The following is a 22,400-nucleotide window of genomic DNA, read 5'->3' as shown; positions in this document are numbered from 1 at the left end:
CCAGTCGAATCATCCAAAATGTATTGGTACCATTAAAATTTGATCCACCCCATTTTTACCAATAGAACAGCAGCGAGTTTACTCCACAAGATTCAACCATCAATAAAATCAATATTTAAAGGGATTTGTAAAGGATGTACAGACTCTTCGTGTGAATAACAAGGTTCTGGTGTCTGGCAGTGGGTACATGCAGCAACAAACATGTAGGCTACATCCCCGTCTTTGCTAGCAGATAATAGCTACATTAGCTAAGCTAATTTTGCTAGTTCGGCAGTAAGCACTACATTTATCATAGTATTACAAAGAGGTGGGTAGAGTACTCAAAAATTGTAATCGATTAATAGTTGTGATGTACTTATATTATTTATAAGTTAGATAGAAACAAAGCTAGATGTAGTTCTAAACTAGGCTTTGTTGTTGTCATAGCAACTCCATAGCAACTGCCTGCTAAGATGGCTGTCAGTTTCAAAGTAACGTCACATGATAACTATGTACTGGTTAAACAATCAGCAACAACTTTATCAGTCATCGTTGTTTCAAAGTGTGACACTTTATTAAAATATACATTTTAATAAAGACGGAGCTTAGTCCAACCATTATATTAGCTGGTCATACAAATGCACAGTTTAAAACCTCAAACTATAACATCAAAAAAGAAAAAAAAAATCACAAAATATAATTTTAAATATTAAAAAACACAAAAAAATCATATATTTGCTGACATATTTTAAATTATTAAATATATCTTACAATTTTAAATTAAAAAAATTACACATTTCTGTGCATCTGTCAACCTGGTGTAGCTGCTCTGTAGAGACTGCATAGGGGTAACTTTTGAGTGCAAGTCTGCTGAGGAGTGCGGTGGGAGGAGACGCTCAGATGATGTGGAGCAGGGCGAAAACCAGAGCGATGAGCGTCAGGGAGGAGGAACAGACGGAGGCGGAGGATCCAGCCTCGGTGAAAGGCTGGGTGTTTCTCAGCATCCAGTCCTTCTCCTCCTGCAGCCCCTGCTTGTCCAGCTCCGGGCCCACCAGCCGACGAATCATCTCATAGTAATTATTCAGCCACTGCAGCTGGAGATGGAAATACACACATATATTATTAGAGGTGTTTCCACCCCTGATAGTCCTGTGGACTCGGTTTGATTGGAACCAAAACTGTTAAATTTTCAGCTGGTGCAGTTTGCTTTCACACTGCACTGCACCAAATCTTTTGAAAAACCAGTTCCCCTCCTCACCTGTGGTGGCGCTGCACCAAAAACTACTGAAGGAAACAACATGACAGCCTCTGAAGAAGACACTGAGTGAAACTTCCTTCTTCACAAAATGTAAACAAAAATGGAACGGCGTTGGATTTTAGCGGTTATAGGGTTTCTCTTATCTTTGGTAAAAGACCAAGAGACATTTCTCCCGCTAGCACTAGACTCTTGAGTTTGTTTTGGTTGTATTTACCCAGAATGCACTGCTCTGCTCTGGTCCAATTGGCATTTACATGTGTATTCAAGCTGCACAAGAGTTCACTTTTTTAATTTCCCAGGTACATAGTGCCATTATAGCACAATGAAGCCTCTGAAATTGGGCCTGTCTCTTTAAAAACTCCTGCTCTTTCTGAAACTCCACCTTCAGGAAGTCATCACATTTTTACCAGCATTTCACCGAGAAGTCGCTCAGCAGATGTGCAGTTCCATCAGATATTTGCTAATTGCTGCTGGCTAGTCTGAAGGAGCTGAGTGGGGCAGGGCTCCTCTGTGAGACGGAAGCGCAGAACCTTGAGCTTAACCCGTCTTGAAGGCGGAGCTTAGTCCAACCAGGCATTTTGCTGAGCTGAATGGTTGACATGTAGATTGAAGGATTTCCCAAACATTCATAAAAGAATAAAAATATACTCAGGCATATTTTTGATGAAGGAATAACATTGTAACATGATATGAAGCTAAAAAAGTTGGTTTTACATAATACTGCTCCGTTAAACAAACTGAGACCTAGATTTGTAGGCAGAGCAGGATTCGCTTTTTTGGTCCGAATTGGAGTTTGAAGGCACATTCATATCTCCCCTAATGAACCAGACTTTCTAAGAAAACAAACTAGAGTTCAATTAAAGAGGGCCACACTTTGGACACCCCTGAACTCAAACTACGGTCATACTGCAGGTAAGATACTCCCGACTCTTCACTACTCATCACAGCCCCAATTGAAGACTTCTCTCTCTCTATTTGAGTTAAAAATTTGACATGTTTGATCTAATCGTGGCACTGAATGGAGAGTGAAGTTACAAAGTGAATTTTTCATTGGGTATGCTGAAATATTTAAAAGCACTAATTCGCCGTTATGATTTATTTATTACTACTTGTGATTAAAAAAAAACTAAAACAGTTTAAAAATACATTTAACAAATACTAAAAGATGGGATTTAAGATACCTGATATTTCTGTAAGAACATATATCAGTTAAAACAATACATTAAAATATCTTAAAAAAAAGAAACACAAACACAGAAGTTTTCTTCACACGTGGTTTTGTTTTCTTTTGCGTTGTTTTGATCTCAGAGCTGCAGAGACGCTTCAACCACAAGAGTGAGAGGGGATTTTAGGAGGAAGCAAGAGCCAATGTTGCAGGAAGGGGGAAGACAGGGTCTGTGTCACACTATCGAATGTCCCAGAGGTATTTACAAATTAAAACAGGAAACTGCTGGCAGCACGTTATAGTTCATGAATCTGCATCTGCCTGGTGTTTTGTAATTGAGAGATCGCTTCTGCAAAAGATTCCTCACCTGTTTTGCACTGAGGAGTGAAGTGTCGATGAGTTTTCTGTCGTATGGGACCAGAGACACAGTGTCAAATGTCAGGAAGTTGTGCCCAAACTGAGAGACAGAAAGGTGCATTAGTGGTAAAGTTACTGTGAGAAACATTTTACCAATGATGCTTTCTGTTTGCTCTCTACCTTCGTATGAACCGGAACGGTCACAGCGATGTCTTCAATCCGAATACCAAAGTCATTTTCCTTGTAATATCCAGGTTCTGCAACCAAAAGGGAAACAGAAATAGATTTATATACATATAAAAAAGTGTTTAATCACTTAGAGGTATTTTCTGGCTTTGCATTTTAGCCACTCTGCAAAAGCACAAAATATTACCAACTAATTTTTGTTTAGTTTCTAGTGCAAATATCTTACAACACTTGAAATAAGTCCAAATAACATTTCAGCAAGAAACAGGAGATTATTTTATGTCATTAATTCCTTAATATTCATGAAAAAGCACTACTTCCACTGGCAGATTATTTAACTTACAACTTCAAAAAAATATCTTGTTACTAAGTATATTAATCTTCTGGTGGAACTAGTGCTTTTTAAATAAATATTAAGGAATTATTTACTTAAAAAAAGCTCCTATACCTTGCTAAAAAGTCACTTTTAGATTAGTTTTGTCTTATTTTAAGTAAACTAAGATTTTTGAACTAGAAATTAGAACAAATTTAGTTGGTAAGATTTTGTGTTTTTACAGTGTAGCAGCTTTTCTTAAGTAAATTACTCCTTGATATTTATTAAAAAGTACTATATTGATTAATATTGATTAGCAGATTATTTCACTTATAACAATACATTTTCCACGTTGTAAGTTAAATTATCTGCCATGGACACGATACTATTTTCACAATTGTTAAGAAATTATTGACTAAAAATAAGCTGTAATTTCTTGCTGAAAAGTTACTTATGTTGGGTTTGTCTTATTTCCAGTGTTTAAACATATTTGCAATAAAAACCAGACAGTCATACTTTGTAAGATTTTGTGTTTTTGCAGTGTACATGCTAAGTCGTTCCTTCATCAGCCATCTAGTTTTGCATGTAATCAGATTATCTTTGGTAATAAAATGTTCCTTGAACCTCCCTAGTTTCAGACATGTTTATACTTTATGAAGTGATTTTAGTTAAGTTCACTGGTGTCCACAAACAAACTGATTTATCCTGAGAGGTTGATGAATTTACAAAGAGCTCACCAATAGACGTGAACATGCCAGCTTTGAAGGGAATGTTGTTGCTCTGAAATCCAACCGGCCCTGGAAACACGTCGGAATAAAACATAAAATATTACAAATAAGGCAAGAAAAAAAGCAAAAGCAAACCTGCAAACACATCTGGTGTGACAACATTGTCATTCTGTTTCCTTAATAGAACCTGAATATTACTTTTTTTAACATCCTGGTATATTTTCCTGCAGTCTGAATAAATTGTTTCTTTAAGGAGTGACTGAAATAGGGCAGAAAAATCATCACTCCTTCTGAAAAGGCTCTGCTTGGAGCAGTTTTAGGGTTTTCTTAGTTTAGTTAGAGAAACAAACAGGACAGCTGCTTAGTTTTTCTCCACTCTGTCTGTGACAGAATAATCATCTCTACATTTTATGCATTTCTCAGCATTTTTTTCACATAGAACCAAGTTGGATTAAATAGCTTTTTTCACCTAAGACTTCTAAATTTTTATTTACTCTGGTTATCTTTGTATTATAATATAATTTATATAATTATCTAAAATATTTACCAGGAACAAATGAAGCAAAAGCAGAGGAAATGTCTGGGGTAGGGGAGGTAAATACTTTGTGACAGCGCTTTAATGTTCTCCTTTGTTACCGTCACACTGTGGCGTATTTGCTTCAGCTGCTGTGGGCATCGATGATGTAAACCACATCACAAGTGGTTGAATTGCAAAATGAAATGTTTGTTCACATGCATGTTGTTTGCCAGGTTTTGTAAGGCTAAACTAAACCCCCAGCTACTCAACTTAATGCAAACTCTCTGAGATTTAGTAATCAAATTAGATTTATTTGAATATATATTAGCGTTTCTGTTTCTCTGTGGCAGCAAGTATTTAAAGGGAACCTATTCAGATGTTTTTGTGCTTCCATTTGGGTTTCTACAGCTTTTAAAAACAGGCCAGGGGATAAAAAAAGAAAACGTATTAACCTGTTGCCTTTTTGAGGCAGTAAGTTAATGTTTTCAGTGTTTGGAAAACGAGCAGTTTCAAAAACCTTCCAAATGTTAAGCCGTATTCCACACTGCACCGTTACCTAGCAACCACAGCCCAGCCCAGCCCAGTTACCTAGCAACACGAGCTGAACCCCAGCATGTTTCAGCTGGTTCTATCACTGTATGCCCTGTGTAATGTAAGTCAACAAGAAAACAAGAGTTTTATTGTTGGCTTACATCCAGAAACCACTTTTGGAATTTTTGTTCAATTCAAGTAAAATTCAAAAATACTTTATTTATCCAAAAGGGAAAATAATTGTTGTTGTAACTCATTAATTCAAAGTCTTCAAACAGTTAGTTTAGGCAGTGATGGCTGTTGGCAGGAAATATCTCTTGTAGTGGTCTGTATTACAGTTGGTTGTACAGGAGGCTCCACTTCTGATTTTCAAAGATGTACGGCTGTATAACAGCACATCTGTTTGAAGTCATTTTCACAAACGTTTAGTCGGGCGGCGTGGCAACCAGCAGCTTGTTTGGATTTAAAGCGACAGGACGCCCAAACGCAGCTCCTTATGAAAGGAGATCAAAATAAGCAGAACTGAGAAAACTAAACCCTCATTATCAGAATGAATTATAAGGATGATTTTATGCAAAAAATGTATGAAAGTGTTTTGTATTGACTTTAGACCAAACCTGTTCAAGGAAGCATAACAGGTCACCTTTAAAAATCTAAATGAAAACCTTACACTCATGAACTCCAAAGTAGTTTCCCACTCCATGACCGGTGCCGTGGCCGTAGTTCAGGCCCACCTCCCACAGAGCCCGGCGCCCCAGCATCTCTATGCGCACCCCTGTCGAGACACAAGAGGCCTCTTACAGAGCAGAAAGCAAACATCCTGCTGCGGAAGCAGGACTGCAATCTTCTCAACATGATGTGGATGGAGGAAGAGAGCTCTCTAGTGGCGACATAAAAACGCATTTCAGGGATGGGGAAGAGCAAATCCAGAGTTTCACACTCACCGCTTGTCCCTGATGGAAAAACAGTTTGAGATATTTCAATGTTTCCCATGAGAACTCGAGTGAACGCCTCCTGTCAGAAGAAAAACACGTTTCAAAGACAAAGACAAAAAAATGACACTTGACCTACTTTATTCATTTGAGTGGAAACTGTTGACAAATTTGAATTTAGTTAACTAGAGAAAAATGAGTTGAATTTAAATTTTTAGTTGTCAGAGTGACATAATTTGTACATTATGAGTGAAAAATGCTAAATAAGTTCACTGAATGTACGCATACTACAGCAAGCTGACAAAACGTATCGCTAGTTCAGTTAGCTTCTCTGCAAAAACACAAAATCTTACTAAGTAATTATAGTTTCTAATGCAAACAGCTTAGTTAACTTGAAGACAAGTATAACTTATAAGTAACTTTTTAACAATATATAGGAGCATATTTAAGTCAATAACTCTTTAATATTGGTTTAAAAGTACCAGTTCCATTGCCAGATTGGTTCACTTATAAAAAGGGAAGAATGTCTTGTTATAAGTGAAATAATCTACTAGTGGAAATAGTACTTTGTCATCAATATTAAATATTTATTTACTTAAATAAGCTCCTATATCTTGCCAAAAAGTTACTTATAAGTTACTTTTGTATTATTTCAAGTGCACTTGAATCTAGATAAAAATACTTGGTAAGACTTTGTGTTTTTGCAGTGTACATAATTAAATTAAGTCAGCTATGCAAATGAAATGAGTATCTAATCTTCATTTTGTAGAGTAACATGGAACTCATTGAAAAGAAAAAATATGTTAAGTCAATGATTAATTTTTTTGAGTGCAATAAGAGGCTATTTAATGTAAATGTCACCTTCTGCATGTCTGTGGGCGTCCCCCAGTGAACCGTGCGGGTGATGTCAGTGGTCCCGTCTCTGAGAGTAGTGAGAAACGCCGTGACTCATTTTCTGCTCACGAGACGTGAAGTGAAACTGGAGGAGAGCAGATTTACTCACAGATACTGACCGCCGGAGTCAACCAAGAACATCTCCTCAACTGTCAGCCTCCTGCTGGTTCCTTCTGACGGGCTGAAAGACAAAACTGGAACTGATACCGCTGAAATATACAACTGTTTACACTGTTAAAATACTATAGAAATGTTGTTAAAAACGGCTTTTAATAAGAAAGGAAAACACATCCCCATCGTTGTTTTCTCTAGAAACTCCTACGCATTCACACTCGCATTGAGTTCTGAAAACGTTTATAAACGAAGAATTTTTCTTTTTAATTGTTTTTTGACATCAGAGCAGTTGGTTGTTTGTCCGTTATACTTTCAGGTGGTTTAACAGAAAAGGTAAATTTAGCTGCCAGACGAAATGTTTGACTTTATTACTGAGACAAGCTGAACATGGTGAAGTTAAACAATGTAAAGTGTGAAATCAGTCGTCAACTAAAAACTGTAAGAGGTTCTCATATGACCAGCTGCATATTTTCCCCTTTTTGTCACACTGTAACCACAAACTGGAAATATATTTTAGTAGTATTTATGTGACAGTAGTCCATATTTGTGAAGTTGAAGGAAAAGGATTTACATATTTACAAAAAAAAAAAAAAGCAACATCCTATTTGGTGAAACATCAACACAGTCAGAGCAGCATTAACAGAGCTGAGTAGAAATTAGTTACATTTACTTGAGTAACGTTTTTGAAAAAAAAAACTTTTAGGAGTATTTTTACTAAGTTGTACTTTTACTTGAGTAACTTTATTATGAAGTATTTCTATTCTTACTTGAGTAAAATGTCTGGATTTTCTACCCACTGAAGGAAAAACAAACATGTTTTAACCAGAAATTCACCAGACAGACACAGACCTGCAGTTTTAGTTTAAGTTTTATAATTTTATATTAAAAGAAACTGATTAGGGAAAATTTTATTTTGCCTGATTTTGTTACTTATATAAATCATTGTAGATGCATCCCGTGCTACAAACGATCAATCATTCACTAAAACAATGCTATTTTATTGAATTTTACTAACTAAAATGTTTATTTGTTCTTATTTAAAAGGGAATTGAATATTTATTTGCATATTTTAGTGTATTTCTAATACTGTATTCAATATATGTTGTTACTTATATTAATTTAAATTATTCAAATAGTTGTTGTAGATGCTGAGGGCTGCTAAAAGAGGTTCAATGAAAAATATGCTGAATGTTTTTTCCCTGATTAATCAACTATTCCTTGACTTATATTTAAGTGTTTTGAGGGTGATATTGCTACGTATCAGAAAATAAATCGCCACTGCAAGTTTTTAATGTTTTCTCCCTATTTAAAAGATAAATAGTTTTTTGACATTCAAAACCGTCTCGTTATAAAAACTTTGAGCATTTTAAGAAGAAGGGCCTCGTTAAAACAGAAGACGTGAGTTTGTCTCACCTGTAGTGGGCCAGAGCAGCGTTCGGTCCGCTTGCAGAGATCGTCTCAAAGCTCGGGCCTCGGTTGTCCTTCTGTTTGCTGCAACGTTTATATCAGCTGTGACTCCAAAGTTTTATGAATACTTTATTAATACTGCAGATTAAAGTTGTGGATTCACAGTTCAAACAAGGCGTTTATATATACTAACATGTAAGAATACTTCCTTCTTTTCTGTTTGACATTAAATCAGACTGAACTTTTCTGTTTTGGTTAGAAACATTTTATTTCAGCTTTGTTAAATCACAGAATAATGAGAAAGCTTTTCATATACAATATTTTGTTATTTAGCAAAAGGAAATAATTATGGAAATCCTGATTAAACCTCCATCAGGCCTCATTCTGTGAGCTAAAGGACAAACTGACCACTTTTACTCACTTCCTTTCTTCTCCTGCTACTCTCCAGCTTGTATTATTTGCTGTTATTTCAACTGTTAGCTTTATGTTTTATCTAATTATTATTTTCATCTCCATATAAACTACATATAATCTGGCATTCAGTTTGGCTGTGATGCTTTTATGAAGATAGAAAGTACTAATGATTGATAGGATTAATATGGATGTCTGTGTGATTAAAAGGAGACCTATTATGTTTCCTTGAAAAGATTAGGATAAATCTAAGGGCGATACAAAATATGTTCATTACATATTTGCACAAAATCATTCTTAGATAATGAGATTTTCATCTGTTCTATTGATTTTCTTTCAGAAAGATGTTTTAGGGCTTCTTGTTTAAATTTAAATAATCAGCTGCTGGCCAACTCAACGTTTACACTCAGGTGAAAATGGCTGCAAACAGATGCGCAATTATACAGCCGTACATCTTTGAAGAGCAGAAGTGGAGCCTCCTGCACAGCCAACAACAATGGAGTAATTGGTTTCTGGGTGATAAGTCAAAAACAAAACACTTTTTTTTCCCAGCAGCCATTGTACAACGCGTAAAACCAGTTGACCAAACATACTGGAGCATCACTGTGGTTGCATAAAATGTGACTTAACTATCTTATAGCTCATTTTCCAGACACCAAAAAACAAGAACTGGGTGATGTTTGAAGCTGTTGGGCTGTTTTGAGAAGCACTTCAGACTTAAATGGAAGTACACAAAAGAGCTAAACGCAAACTTTCCATAATAGTTCTTCTTTAAATTGAAACATCTTTGTGTAAAGTGAATAAAGATAACATTTGCTGTGGATTGGAGCTATATAATAAACTGAACGTAATTGAAAAGTTTACGTTGGTTTAAGCTAAGACTCTTCTTCTGTAAACATCTGGTTGTAACTCAGTTTGTTGACTCACCTGCGACAGTGGTTTACATATTCTGCAGCTCTCAGCTCGGTCACGTTCCCTGCTGGGACGACCTTTTCCAGCCACATCAGCAGCTGGATGACAGCAACCGCATCTCTCACCTGAACAAAGTTAAAAGATAAAAGTAAAAGTTTGGGTTTGTTTTTTTCAGGTGGTAAATATGAATCTGTCTGCATTTGGGACGTACATGAGCTTCCCTCAGTATTCGTTCCTCAGTCTCGTCTTTCACAGCTTTAGTTGTCAACACAGGAGAATAGGAGGATGTAATTAGTTTCTCCTATATTAGACAAACAAACAGTCATTAATATAAAACATTTCCTTCAAATGAGCAGAACCTTTTGAAATGATCTGCATACCTGAGGTGTTATGAGCTCATAAAGAGCGTAGTTTGTGTATTCTGTGCCAATCCACACTTTAACGTCGGACTGAGCGACGTAGGCCGTCAGATTCTGACGAACAGAGTCATAACTCTTCAGCTGCACGCAGAGTGACCCGGTACAGGACGCGCTCAGGTACGCCTTCAGCTCCTCAGTCACTCTGTTTGTGTGGACAAACAGCCTGCAGGAGGACAAACAGCAACATGCTCGTATGCACACTGTTTTGTTGGGTCTGTCTTGGAATACTTGAAAAATATGCATGTTATTGTTTAAATGCAGAAATTTCATTATTGCACACAATGCTGTAGGGCATAAAGGTGACTCTATGCCATCCGAAGCCGCGATGCTGCGGAAAAACAACTCAGTTAACTAAATGAGACCTGGAGACGTTGGTATTATTCATTTAGTGCAGTGCGCCACAGGAAAGGGAAAAATAACGCAGAAAAACCGCTAAAGAACAACTCAAAACCAACTGTCGACTCGTTGCCATGGTAACTAACAACAATGCCGCTAATGTGTCAGGATTCAACACCAAAAAACAGTCAAACATTTCCTACATAAAGAACAGAACATTCAGTCTGGTACAGTTTTGTGTTTTTAGTCTTGATGTGTATTTTGTGATGATTGATAAGTGATCGCTGTGGTAGATTAGCTACCTCTGCTATAGCTAACGTAACACAGCTGTGACTGATTAGCTACTTTAAACTCAATCTACTGATGTCAGAGTTGGTGTTTAGGTCGCCTTTTTTTTTTTTTTTTTTTTTTTTTAACCAAAACACTGAATCCTGCAGCACATCTACATGTTAGCATAACTGAGTTACTTCCCTCTCCCATGCTATTTTTAATTAAAGCTTTATTTAGCTGTGACAGTGTCAGCAACTAGTAGCAAAGCACTGCGTCCCCTTTACTTTTATATATCAGGCGTATATTTAAGATTTAGTGTGTTATGTTGATAACTCGACAGCTAAAACCAATGCTAGTCATGGCCTATTGCAGGAAGCTGGGGATCTCATGACATCACGCTGCAACGTGTCTATAAATAATTAGTTGTTCAAAAAATAGATATAAACAGTGAGTGACTGACCAGATCTCATCTAAAGTTAGAAGTGTGTAGGAGTAGAAGAAAGGATTGTAGGGAATGTCGGTTCCACGTAAATTAAAGAGCCCTGAAAAACAAAAACGAACATCATCACTGACTTTGATTTCTTTCTGTTATTATGATTTATGAGTTTAAAAAAGCACCAGTTTTTGCTCACATGCTGTTTCATCCAGAGCTGAGAGCAGAAGAGCTGTGGGTTGGTATGGATTGGTCCCCATCAGACTCCGTATCTGCTCCACCTTATCCTGCCACGTCCTTTCTGAGAGACCAAACATTTTACATTAAAGGGACAGTAATACGTGTTTTTCAGCCATTTTATACCACAATCAAGTTACTATGTTACCTTCAGTTGTTATATGACTTAAAAGAAATTTGACTTTGTAACTTAACACCTTGAAATTGGACCAGTCAAAGTCTAAACTTAAATCAAACCAAGAATCTTTGGTAATACTTAAAATTAATGAACGAAAAAAAAGAGTTTTATTGAGTTTTGAAAAGTGAAACTCTCTACAGCTGGTAGACAAATCCAACATAAGACATACAGCTGTAAATGCATTTCAGGTGATATTTTCAGGTAATCCCACTGAAATATAATGAAAATGTGAAAACCTTGAATCAGTATGTATGATTCATTCTGTGTCAAATGATAACTAAAATAATCTCAACCCCAATCTGCTCAGGGATTCTTTACTTTCTGAAACTTGAGAAAATCAGGACTTTACTTCACGTCTCCTGAGTAATTTACACACACTTGTGTTAAACACTACAACCAACATTCACTCTATAGCAATTTAGCTGAAATTATTATTTACTTGCTTACTTATATTTTTCTCTATTCTTAAGTGAATTTGTGTATTAACTTTTGCCAGGTTGCTCTTGACAGTTGGTGGTTACCATAGCAACCAGTAACTGACAAATCGCCCTCCCTCCCTCCCTCCCTTTTTTCTGTTGCTGTCAAAAATGTATAAATAATTTTATTTGAAAATTGGTGGGTTGTTTTGCTCTTTATGTTACCTTACTGTTAGTGGAGGCTGCTTTTCTGCTTTTTGAGTACATGCTTTTGTTATACAGTTTCTTTTATCTGTATAATATCATAGTAGTTTCATGATTTTACCATTTGTTAAAAACTAAATAAAGTTTTGGAAAAAGAAAACACTGCTAAAGATGAAGAAAACTGGCTCAGTTGGGTTAACGGTTTTTAATTTAATCAATCTAAATACATTTTCCTGTAAATGCAGTTTATCTTCTGAGAACAAAAACACATTTGTGTGTTTTTGTTCCTCCCTGCTTGTTTGACATTCAAGTCATCTTCTTGTTCTTCATCACTTAATGGACTCTATCCAGTCTGCCAAGAATATAAGAGCCACCTTATCCCGACTGTCAGGATAAGGAAGAGCATGCATCATTCTGTGCGTGCTCTTAAAGCCATGCAAAGAATGATTGTTCCAGTTAAATGTACAGACCATTAGGTTTATGGTGCCCTCCATTTGGTCCATTTTTCTAATCTGCAGCCATAAAGCCTAATAAGACCAACACTGAGACAACTTCCTGGCTTCTCCAGTCCTTCTGAGTTAGTGTTCGATCTGCCAGCCAACCGTAGAAACACAAACACAGACTTTATGGCTGTTTGAAGACTTACGTATGACTCTATCAGGCAGACGGGTGAGGCTGTCTGCTGGGGCTTGAGGTCTGTCTTTCCACACCTGGTCGACCAGGTTGACAGGAATGGACTTTAGGATTCGATTGCTGGACTCCAGACTCATGGCGTAGTTCTCCTGTGTCTCTAATGGAGCAAATTACAGGAAAAAACGGCCATTAAACAGAATCAATCTCAAGTAAACAGTCCGGATGGCGTCTGGTCTGGGGTCCCTTTCAATATTTTCCATCTATTTGGTGCTTTATTGCTGTTAAAACGGACTAACAGCTGAGGTAAATAGGGTGAAAACTCACTGAGGGAGAAGAGGAAGGGGTCAAAACCGATGTTGCCTCCTGCTGGTACCTCTGAGATGAGCCACTCCGCCACACTGATGACGGAAACTGCAACAACCAAGCAAACATTTATCACTGCCATCACAAAATATGGACAAAAACTAATGCAGTGTATGGCAAAGAGTCATCATTAAATGAAATTCTGCAGATTAGTCTTAAAGTAAATCAAATCACCACTTTCAGCTTGATAAGGACTAAAAAATTAACTTTCTTTCTTCAATGTACATATATGTATAACTAATATGTAGAAATTAATGTAGAAATATTAACTGGACTGCACAAAGTAAGCATTTTTGTAAGCATAACAAAAATGCTTACACTATAAAATTCTCACATTCTCACACTATAAAATTAAAATGTATTATGTTCCCTTGCGTTTTTCTTAAATTCTATCATTTTGTTTTGAATTTCTGCCACATTGGTACACTATATTGATCTACTGGTATTTATTAGTTGTTTCTCATCCAAGAAATACTCAATTTGGAGGAATAAAATCTGTCTATGATTGGCTGGAAGAATGGTTAATTTACAAACTCTTTAAGTTTGTAAATGTAAGATGGTATTGGCCTTCTTGGTGTTCCATACACGAGTCGAAGGAGCGTTAGAGTGGATGTCTGGATACTTTTTCACAAAGTATCCGATACATTTCTATAAGTGTGTCAAATATTCTGCGTGAATTAAGTTTTTTCACCATAATTCTGTAATTTTTTTTATTTCAATGAGCAATGTGCTGCAGCTAGTTGTTAGCAATGGCAACTAGTTGTTAGCAAAATTGGTGCATATTAGTACAGCTATTTGCGCATTAGCATGAATGGTAACTATTAATAGTTACAACTGCTTTATGTTAATGCTACTCATTAGCACAAAGGCTAATGAGTAGCACAAATGAGGACTAGCTTGTAGATAATGGTAGTTATCTTCTAGCATACAGTAATTAGTCATTAGTAATGCTAGTAATAAGTTTAAAAAACAATTAACAATGCTAACAGGCTACTAACAAGCTATTAGTTGTGCTAATTAGCAATGCTAATAATTCCTGCATTACAATTTCACCACTTTCTACAAACTCAGTTTACTGAGACTTTCTGGTTAGTTTTTAAAAACATAAAAAATTATAATTTTCTTTTTCTTTTTCACACAAAATCAAAGTCTTCAGTGACTTTGTTTCTATCTCCCAGCTCTGGAATATGTTGTTCATGAGTTGTCTAATTGTCAAATTTAAGTTTCCAGCAAATGTTTAATAACATCTAGGACTTTTAGTTTTGTTTAAAAAACACACCACAACAATTTAAAAGAAATGCATGTGTGCAGCGCTGCCATGACAGCGAGGCGCGGTACAGTCACCCATACCGTCTTTCTGCAGCTCCCAGTTGCAGTCCATCTGTCTCTCAGCTTGGACCCAGTAGCGGCTGTCTGTCCACAGAGCCGCCTTGGTCTGAGTGACGACGGCAGTGCCTGGAAAAAAGAGGGGCAACAGCTGCACTATGAGGTGGTCAGTGTCTGATTACCTAAAACTATAAATATCAGCTTTACACTGTATGTGAAAAACTATCGTTAAGCTCTTTCAATGTAAGTTACCAGGTCCCAGATATTCTTGAAGTATTAATTATCCCTCCATACATCCAAAATTCTTCAAGACGGTTCACTTTTGTGTCAAACACGACATCAAGATACTTGAACTGTTCGGCCTGCAATTTTCTGGCCTTTAGAGGTGACATATGATGCCTCCTTGAACGGGTTATGATAGGCCTATGGGCATCACAACACGTCACATTTTTTGGACAAAATGATTCCTAAATAATGAGATTTTAGTTTGGTCAGTTCTGACTATTTTGAGCTGTTTTAGGGCCTCTGCCACTTTAAATCCAAATTAGCAGCGGCTGGCCACGCCCATAATTCAACATTTACACTCGCGTATGAATATGCCTGCAAACAGATGTGCAATTATACAACCATATATCTTTGAAAAGCATCAGTAAAGCCTCCTGCACAACCAACAATAATGCAGCAAGTGGTTTCTGAATGGTAAGTCAACAACAAAACTCTTGTTTTTTCCTGTAGCCATTGTTTTCCTGTAGCCGCAGGAAATGTGTTGGAACTCAGCTTGGGTTGTAACGACGCAGCGCCCACTGATTATGACTCAACAATGGGGAGGCTTTTGAAACAGCTTGTTTTCTAGATACCAAAAACATTCACCTACTGCCAAAAACAGCTGGGTGGTGTTTTTAAACCTTTGAGCTGTTTTTATAAGCAGCAGCATAAAAACATGCAAAATATGAATTTTACATAATAGGTTTTCTTTAAACTGTGCCATCTTTGGGATTTTGCAAGGGATTAGCAAAAGAAATGGGAAACTGTCTTTGTAACAGGCGGCAAGTCTAAATTGATGTGCAGAGATGACAGTGGTTAAATTACTTTTTTATGCCGTATTGATGAATTTTACACGGCTTAGGAAAGAAACTAATTGGAAATGGTTGGAAGAAACTAATTGGAAATGGCTGAAAAAAACAGTCAAAGCTCATAGAAAAACTCTAAACAAAATATGACTTTTTAAATATGTGCCTGAAAAACATAGAAATGAAGTATAGCATTCATTTTCCAACTTCATAAAGTAGAACTTACTAGTACCAAGTTGGATCCTCAGTTTGTCTTCACTGCATTAAATCTTTTAGAAAATGTTGGAAACATTTGTCCGAGTTGACATGACAACTTCACTAAGTTGTTGCAGAATTGATTATCGTAAATCCACAACTCAAATCCCCTGTTTCACCAGAAGCTGAACTCTGAACTTGTGGTGAAACGCCAAACGGACCGTAGATCGCTCAGAAGCGGGAAGTTGACTACAACGCAGGGCATTCTGGGTAAATACAGCCAGAACAAACGCGCTAGATAGAAGGAGAACCAGCTTCTGGTCTCCTTCCAAAGGCAAAATAGAAATCCTACAACTGCTAAATTCTGACGCTACTTTTAGTTTATATTTCGTGAAGAAGGAAGTTGCGGTCAGTGCCTTCTTCTGAGGTTTTGTGTTGTTTCTTTAGTCGTTCTTGGTGCAGCGCCATCACAGGTGAGGCGGGGAACAGGGTCGTTTGACGGTGCTGGGTGAAAACAGCACAAGAGGTGGGTGGAGAACCCAAAAATTGTACTCAAGCAAGAGTAGCACTACTTAAACATTATTTTACTCAAGTAAGAGTGAAAAGTCTGTCCAAGAAATTACTCAAGTAAGACTAAAAAAGTATTTGATCAAAACATCAACCATTTAAAATTATGTGAACATTTTTGATATTTTAAAACAAAAATAAAAACAACTCAAATGAGTAATAAAAAAATAACAAAATCAAGCAAGATAATTTTATTTCCAGTTTCTTTCAGTAAAAAACTTATGAAACTGACAAAAACTGCAGGTGTTTGTCTGTGTCTGGTAAGTTTTTGGTTAAAACATGTTTGTTTTTCTTTCAGTGGAGATTCCAGAAATTTTACTCAGGTAAGAGTAGAAATACTTCATAATAAAACTCCTCAAGTAAAAGTAAAGAGCTCAGGGCAGTGAAAATACTCCTAGAAGTAATTGATTAAATGTAACTAGTTACCACCCAACTCTGCGAACAGCACCAGCTTAAAATGTAACATGTGTTGTAATTTTGAACCCCAATTGAACTCGAAGCCCCAGAACATTAAAAAAAACCCTGATTCTGATTTATTGACACATGGAGAGATAAAAACATGCTTGTTGTTTATGCCAAATTTTGACTTTGCCATCTGACTGCTGCAACAAAAATCAAAGCCCATTAAAACAGGCAACGGTTTTACAAGCTGCAGTTCCAACGAGCCTCATGTTTCCTTTCTAACTAACTTTCAGCTCATTCTCCTTTGACATTTAATGTCAACAGGGCATTTTTGGTCCAAATAACCACCTCTCACCGGATATTTTCTTTGTTTCAGGCATGTTTCTGTATGTCTGAGGGATGATTGTGCTTTAAATTACGCTGGTATTATATCAGCAGATTGTGACATATTCAAACAAGCCCATCTGGCACCAACAACCGGGCTGCAATTTGTGATAAAAAGCAACAGAACAGATGTACCAAATAAAGTGGTGAGATCATATTTAATTCAGTACCAGCAGCCGAAATAAACTCATTTCCCCCACATTTTTGTACAGCTTTGCAGCGGCGTGTTCAGGTTTAAACCTCAATTTACTGTAGACCTGATACGACTAATTTAATTAATCACGATTAATCAATTATTTAAATAATCGCCAACTGATTTAGTAATTGATTAATGGTTAACGTAACTATACAGACTCAAAAAGGCAATTTACTGAATTAACAACATACATTCAGAGGAGTAATTAAGCCAAAACTGTACAAAAATATCTCCATTTTACATTTAGGTTAAAAAATAACATCTCTGTCTGTAAATATCTCCTACCCAGAAGACCTGAAGTGGCAAGTTTAGCTTCACCTGGTTAACAAATCTTAATAAGCATCTGTTGTTATCCAATTATTAATCAATTAAAATGAAAATCAATCACCAGATCAGCCCTTCACTGTATTGATGTGAAGCAGAAAGTTGTTGATGTTGATGCAACCTTTGCTACAAATGATCGAGCATTCACTAAAGCAAAGCTGTTATCGTATTTTAGGCAATAAAATGTTTATTTTCTTATTTTAAAAAGTAATCAAATTAGTTATTTATTTGCATGTGTAGGAAAAATATGCAGAATTTGCCAATTTTTTTAATTTGATTAATCAATTAATTGTCAAAATAATCGATTAATTGATTACTAAAATAGTCGTTACTTGCAGTCCTGGTTTACTGTCATTTCTTTCCATATATATCAAATTAGTAAAAGCCTCTTCTATGACCAGCTGCTCTTATGGGCCTGATAAATCAGCAGTCAGGTTGCTCTGCGAGGACAGTCACCATGAATGAGAGGACGCAATTAAACAGCGGGTGAAAGCACTGAAAACAAAATGAACGACCAGTTGGTGAGGATGTGGGATGAAAGCAGAGCAGATGTGGAGGAGGATGAAGAAGAGGAGGAGGAGGAGGATTGTACCTGCAGAGCCTGTAAAACCAGTCATAAAGGCCATCCTGGCGTCACGTGGGGCGATGTATTCACTCTGGCAGAAAAAAAAACAAGCTGCAAATTACAACCACACAAATGCAAACAAGGATTTTAAACCCAGATGGATTAATTATGACAGCCGGCAGATGTACCAGGTGAGCATCAGTGCCAGGAATGATGTAGGCAGAGACATTCAGGGGCAGCATTTGGGCTCGCAGCTCCTGCAGCTGGATAGAAGTATTTACTGCTGTGCTGGGGAGATACTGCAACAAACCGACAGGAAGAACGATGAGGCGCTCGCAAAGCAAGGAGGAAACCTCCACATGTCATTAAACCCAGCAAGCTGCTGAATTATCTCCTTCTCTATCATCCTCTGTAATCATTAACGCTGGGTGAATCCACTGAGGGCAAAGTTGTAACTACTGATGGTTTTATGAAAAACTAGTTTATTGTTTATTGCTGAGTCTCACCGGTGGAGTCAGAGAGCAGTTCCTCTCGGTTCGTTCATATGCAGCGGCGCAGAAAAGATGGCCTGAAAGTACATGAAAACAGAGCAAGAAGAAAATTACAAATCATGAGTCAAAAGCAGCTCCAAACAATTAGATCAGCATCAACTTAAAGAGTCTCAGTGTTTCAGCTGTTTTACAGTTTTCTGGAAGTTTGTTCCAGATTTGTGTTGCAGAGAGGTTTGTTTCTGTGCAGATAACGAGTCAAAGCTGAAAATTTACAGGCACAAAAAGTCAGAATAAATGGAAATCAAAGTGCAATTCTGCAAGCAACTAACACATTTTCAGTTATCTATTTGTTCAGACGCAGCGGCTCGAAAAGATGAAATGCAAGAACATGAAGAAGGAGAAAAAAGACAGAAAAAGTTACAAATGTAACTTACTCTGCTAAATTGTGTCTTTTAAGCATCCCTATCAATCAATCAAGCAGATTTCAGCAACAACGAGTGCTTTACATCATAAAAACACAAAATAAAAAGTCGCCAATTGAGAAACCAGAAACAAACATTACATTTAGTTGAATTTCATCATCAAAATCATCAATACACATCAAATACATCAGTAAATACTCCACTGATTGTGGCTCAAAAGCAGCTCTCAACAAAACTATTCTTAGCGTTGATTTAAGGAAACTCAGTGTTTCAGCTGTTCTGCAGTTTTCTATAAGTTTGTTCCAGATTTGCGGTGCGTAGAGGTTTGCATCTGTGCAGACGAGTCAAAGCTGAAGATTCATGAGCACAAAAAGTCAGATCAAGGAAAATCAAACTGCAATTCTGCAGGACAACTCAACATTTTTCTGAAACTGTGAACCTGTTTCAGGCGCTCTAACATTACAGCAGCAGGATAGAAGACAAACTCTTTACCGGTCAGTGCCACCGCAGAAGCCGCCCACAGCCACGCAGAGGAAAGCATCTTCAGCTGCACGCTGCTCTCAGACTGCCGGCCGACCTGATGTGCATGCAGGTTATGTGACGAGGAGCGCCGGGCGATGTTGTGAGCAACTGTGAGTGTGTGTGTGCGTGTGTGCATGTGTGTGTGTGTGTAGAGCCGCCCTCTCTCTCCCTCCTCCTGCTCCTCCTCTTCCTCACCACCACTCACTATCTGCTCTGCCTGTGGCCCTTCCTGGTAGGAATCATAAGCAGTGAGCGGATAGAACAACTCTGTGCTGTGTCACTGTGACCGATCATCATCCAGTTCAAATGTTTCCCAAATGTTTTCCCTTTACATGTTTACATGTATGAAAACACACAATGTTTTCTTTTTGGTCATGCAGGAGAACCAAAATTATATATTTTTATGTTAATTATCTATATAATGAGAGAGAATTTTTAAATTTCTTCAAAATAAGAAGTTTACGTACATTTGTTGTGTTTTCATAAATTACAATGCTCTTTAAAGCTGCAGCTTGTAACTTTAATAAAAAATATATTTTTTATTATTTGTTGAATCTCTTTATGTTGTGACAGTAAAATAAGAGACAGATAAACTATATTTAAAAAAAATGTAGCTTCCATGAATTCTCCCAGTGCTAATTAGAAACAACCAATCAGAGCCAGGAGGCGGGGCTTAGCGCTGTCAATCACTACTCTAAGGTTAGTGAGCACGACTATCGATGAAGACAGATAAAGGGTTTTTCTGTAACAGTAAGTTGCTTCTCCACTATTAACACATTTAGCAGCACACATACATACATAAGGTTGATTGACAGCCTTATGTATGAACATAAGGCTGTACGTATATACATACTCCATACATGAACATAAGGCCTTATTATACATACATATTATACATACAGCCTTATGTTCATACATAAGGCTGTACAGGCTGTATGTATGAACATAAGGCTCCTAGCTCTGATTGGTTGTTTTGGTCAGGCGGTGCGTTACTTTAGACAGCAACGGTAGCTCAGAAGGAGAAAGATATTTTCACAGATTATCTGACTCGTCACGACATGATAACAGTTTTAACAAATATGTATAAAATATGTTTTTTATTAAAGTTTCATCATGCCAAACTGATATGTTTTGGCTTTACATCATGTAATAATGTTCTTCTCTCATCAAAACATACCTGGAGCTTTGCTCTGATTATTTCATCCATGTTTGAAAAACAATTTAATCTCCATGGCAACCGTCAGAAACTAAGAGTTTAGTCTCTGATGGCCTCCAGACAGTTCCTCCAGGCAGTTCCTAAGGCACTTCCTCCAGACAGTTCCTCCAGGTAGTTTTTCCAGACAGTTCCTAAGGTAGTTCCTCCAGACAGTTTTTCCGGTAGTTCCTCCAGACAGTTCCTCCAGACAGTTCCTAAGGCAGTTCCTAAGGCAGTTCCTCCAGGTAGTTTTTCCAGACAGTTCCTAAGGTAGTTCCTCCAGACAGTTTTTCCGGTAGTTCCTCCGGGCAGTTCCTCCAGACAGTTCCTAAGGCAGTTCCTAAGGCAGTTCCTCCAGGTAGTTTTTCCAGACAGTTCCTAAGGTAGTTCCTCCAGGCAGTTCCTCCAGACAGGTCCTCCAGACAGGTCCTCCAGACAGTTCCTCCAGACAGTTCTTCTAGGCAGTTCCTCCAGGCAGTTCTTCCTGACAGTTCTTCCTGACAGTTCCTCCAGACAGTTCCTAAGACAGTTCCCCCAGAAAAGTTCCTCCAGGCAGTTCCTCCAGGCAGTTCTTCCTGACAGTTCCTCCAGACAGTTCTTCCTGACAGTTCCTCCAGACAGTTCTTCCTGACAGTTCCTCCAGACAGTTCTTCCTGACAGTTCCTCCAGACAGTTCTTCCTGACAGTTCCTAAGACAGTTCCCCCAGACAGTTCCTCCAGGCAGTTCCTCCAGGCAGTTCTTCCTGACAGTTCCTCCAGACAGTTCTTCCTGACAGTTCTTCCAGACTAGCGTCAGCAGCAACTCGCAAACAGCTGGTGGAGCTGCTGAGCTCGTCATATGAACTATTACAAACTTTAGCAAAAACTGCAGGTGTGTGTTTGTGTCTGGTGAATTTTTGTTTAAAAGAAGTTTGACTTTATTGGCCTTATTGAACATAAAGTTTGTTCTTCATTCAGTAGAAAACACACAGTTGGTAAAAGGATCCAGGAACTTTAAAGTACAGTAAAAATACTCCTAACGATGAACTTTTTCCAAAATGTTTCTAAAGTAAATGTAACTGTTTAGGAGAAATGTAATTATATATTTTTGGCTAATTGTCTGAAATAAGAGATAGATTTTATTAAATTTTTTTAAATTAAGAAGTTTCCATAAATTTTCTCTGCCTTTAAACAATCTGGTAAAATACGATAAATCAACGGTACAGATGTGAAAGCTTTACATTTGATTTACTGTATTTTCTCGCCCTTTTTTCTTAGTTTTCATACATTTTTCTCTCTTCGTGACGCATTTTGTTGACTGATGCTTTAAATGTTAATTATTCTTGACAAAAGTGACATAAAGCAAATAAAATCAGAGATCCAATTAGCTGCAGGCTGCTGTTGCTGGTTTATTAATGTGGAGCTCCAGGTTTACGCCCCTGCTGTCCCACATGTGACTGAATCGACCCAATGTTGTTTTTTATTAGGTGGCAACTCTGTGCTGCTCTGAGACTCACCAGCTTTGAAGATTTCTTCAAAACCTGGCAGAGCTGCAGACCAGCAGGCTGT

The 22,400-nt window shown here is 37.4% G+C and overlaps 1 protein-coding gene across 1 annotated transcript; it reads right to left on the bottom strand.

Annotated features, from left to right (window-relative positions):
* Positions 1–530: 530 nt before the first annotated feature.
* Positions 531–19,853, bottom strand: xpnpep2 (X-prolyl aminopeptidase (aminopeptidase P) 2, membrane-bound). The gene is made up of 21 exons (XM_008420648.3): positions 19,628–19,853; positions 18,729–18,790; positions 18,411–18,521; positions 18,250–18,313; positions 14,544–14,648; positions 13,155–13,241; positions 12,844–12,987; positions 11,362–11,463; positions 11,190–11,271; positions 10,085–10,286; positions 9,916–10,005; positions 9,720–9,829; positions 8,388–8,465; positions 6,970–7,041; positions 6,828–6,888; positions 5,979–6,048; positions 5,705–5,809; positions 3,996–4,055; positions 2,940–3,016; positions 2,770–2,859; positions 531–1,073 (listed from the first exon to the last, which is right to left on the bottom strand). The coding sequence occupies exons 1-21, from the start codon at positions 19,791–19,793 to the stop codon at positions 876–878; spliced, it is 2,136 nt and encodes a 711-aa protein (XP_008418870.2). The 5' UTR covers positions 19,794–19,853; the 3' UTR covers positions 531–875.
* Between the last annotated feature and the right edge of the window lie 2,547 nt (positions 19,854–22,400).

This window comes from Poecilia reticulata, chromosome 10 (assembly GCF_904066995.2).
Source record: "Poecilia reticulata chromosome 10, P_reticulata-male-v2, whole genome shotgun sequence".
In the NCBI taxonomy this organism is placed as follows: Eukaryota; Metazoa; Chordata; class Actinopteri; order Cyprinodontiformes; family Poeciliidae; genus Poecilia; species Poecilia reticulata.
The sequence above is the reverse complement of the archived record's forward strand: the minus strand, read 5'-3'. Positions and strand labels throughout refer to the sequence as shown.

Excerpts from the sequence above, each read along its gene's own strand:
- xpnpep2 (XM_008420648.3), bottom strand. The coding sequence starts at position 19,793 with ATGCACACACGCACACACACACTCACAGTTGCTCACAACATCGCCCGG. Across the intron at positions 10,006-10,084 it reads ATGAGCTCATAACACCTCAG|GAGAAACTAATTACATCCTC; the intron begins GTATGCAGATCA and ends TGTCTAATATAG. Across the intron at positions 1,074-2,769 it reads CACTCCTCAGTGCAAAACAG|CTGCAGTGGCTGAATAATTA; the intron begins GTGAGGAATCTT and ends TTCCATCTCCAG.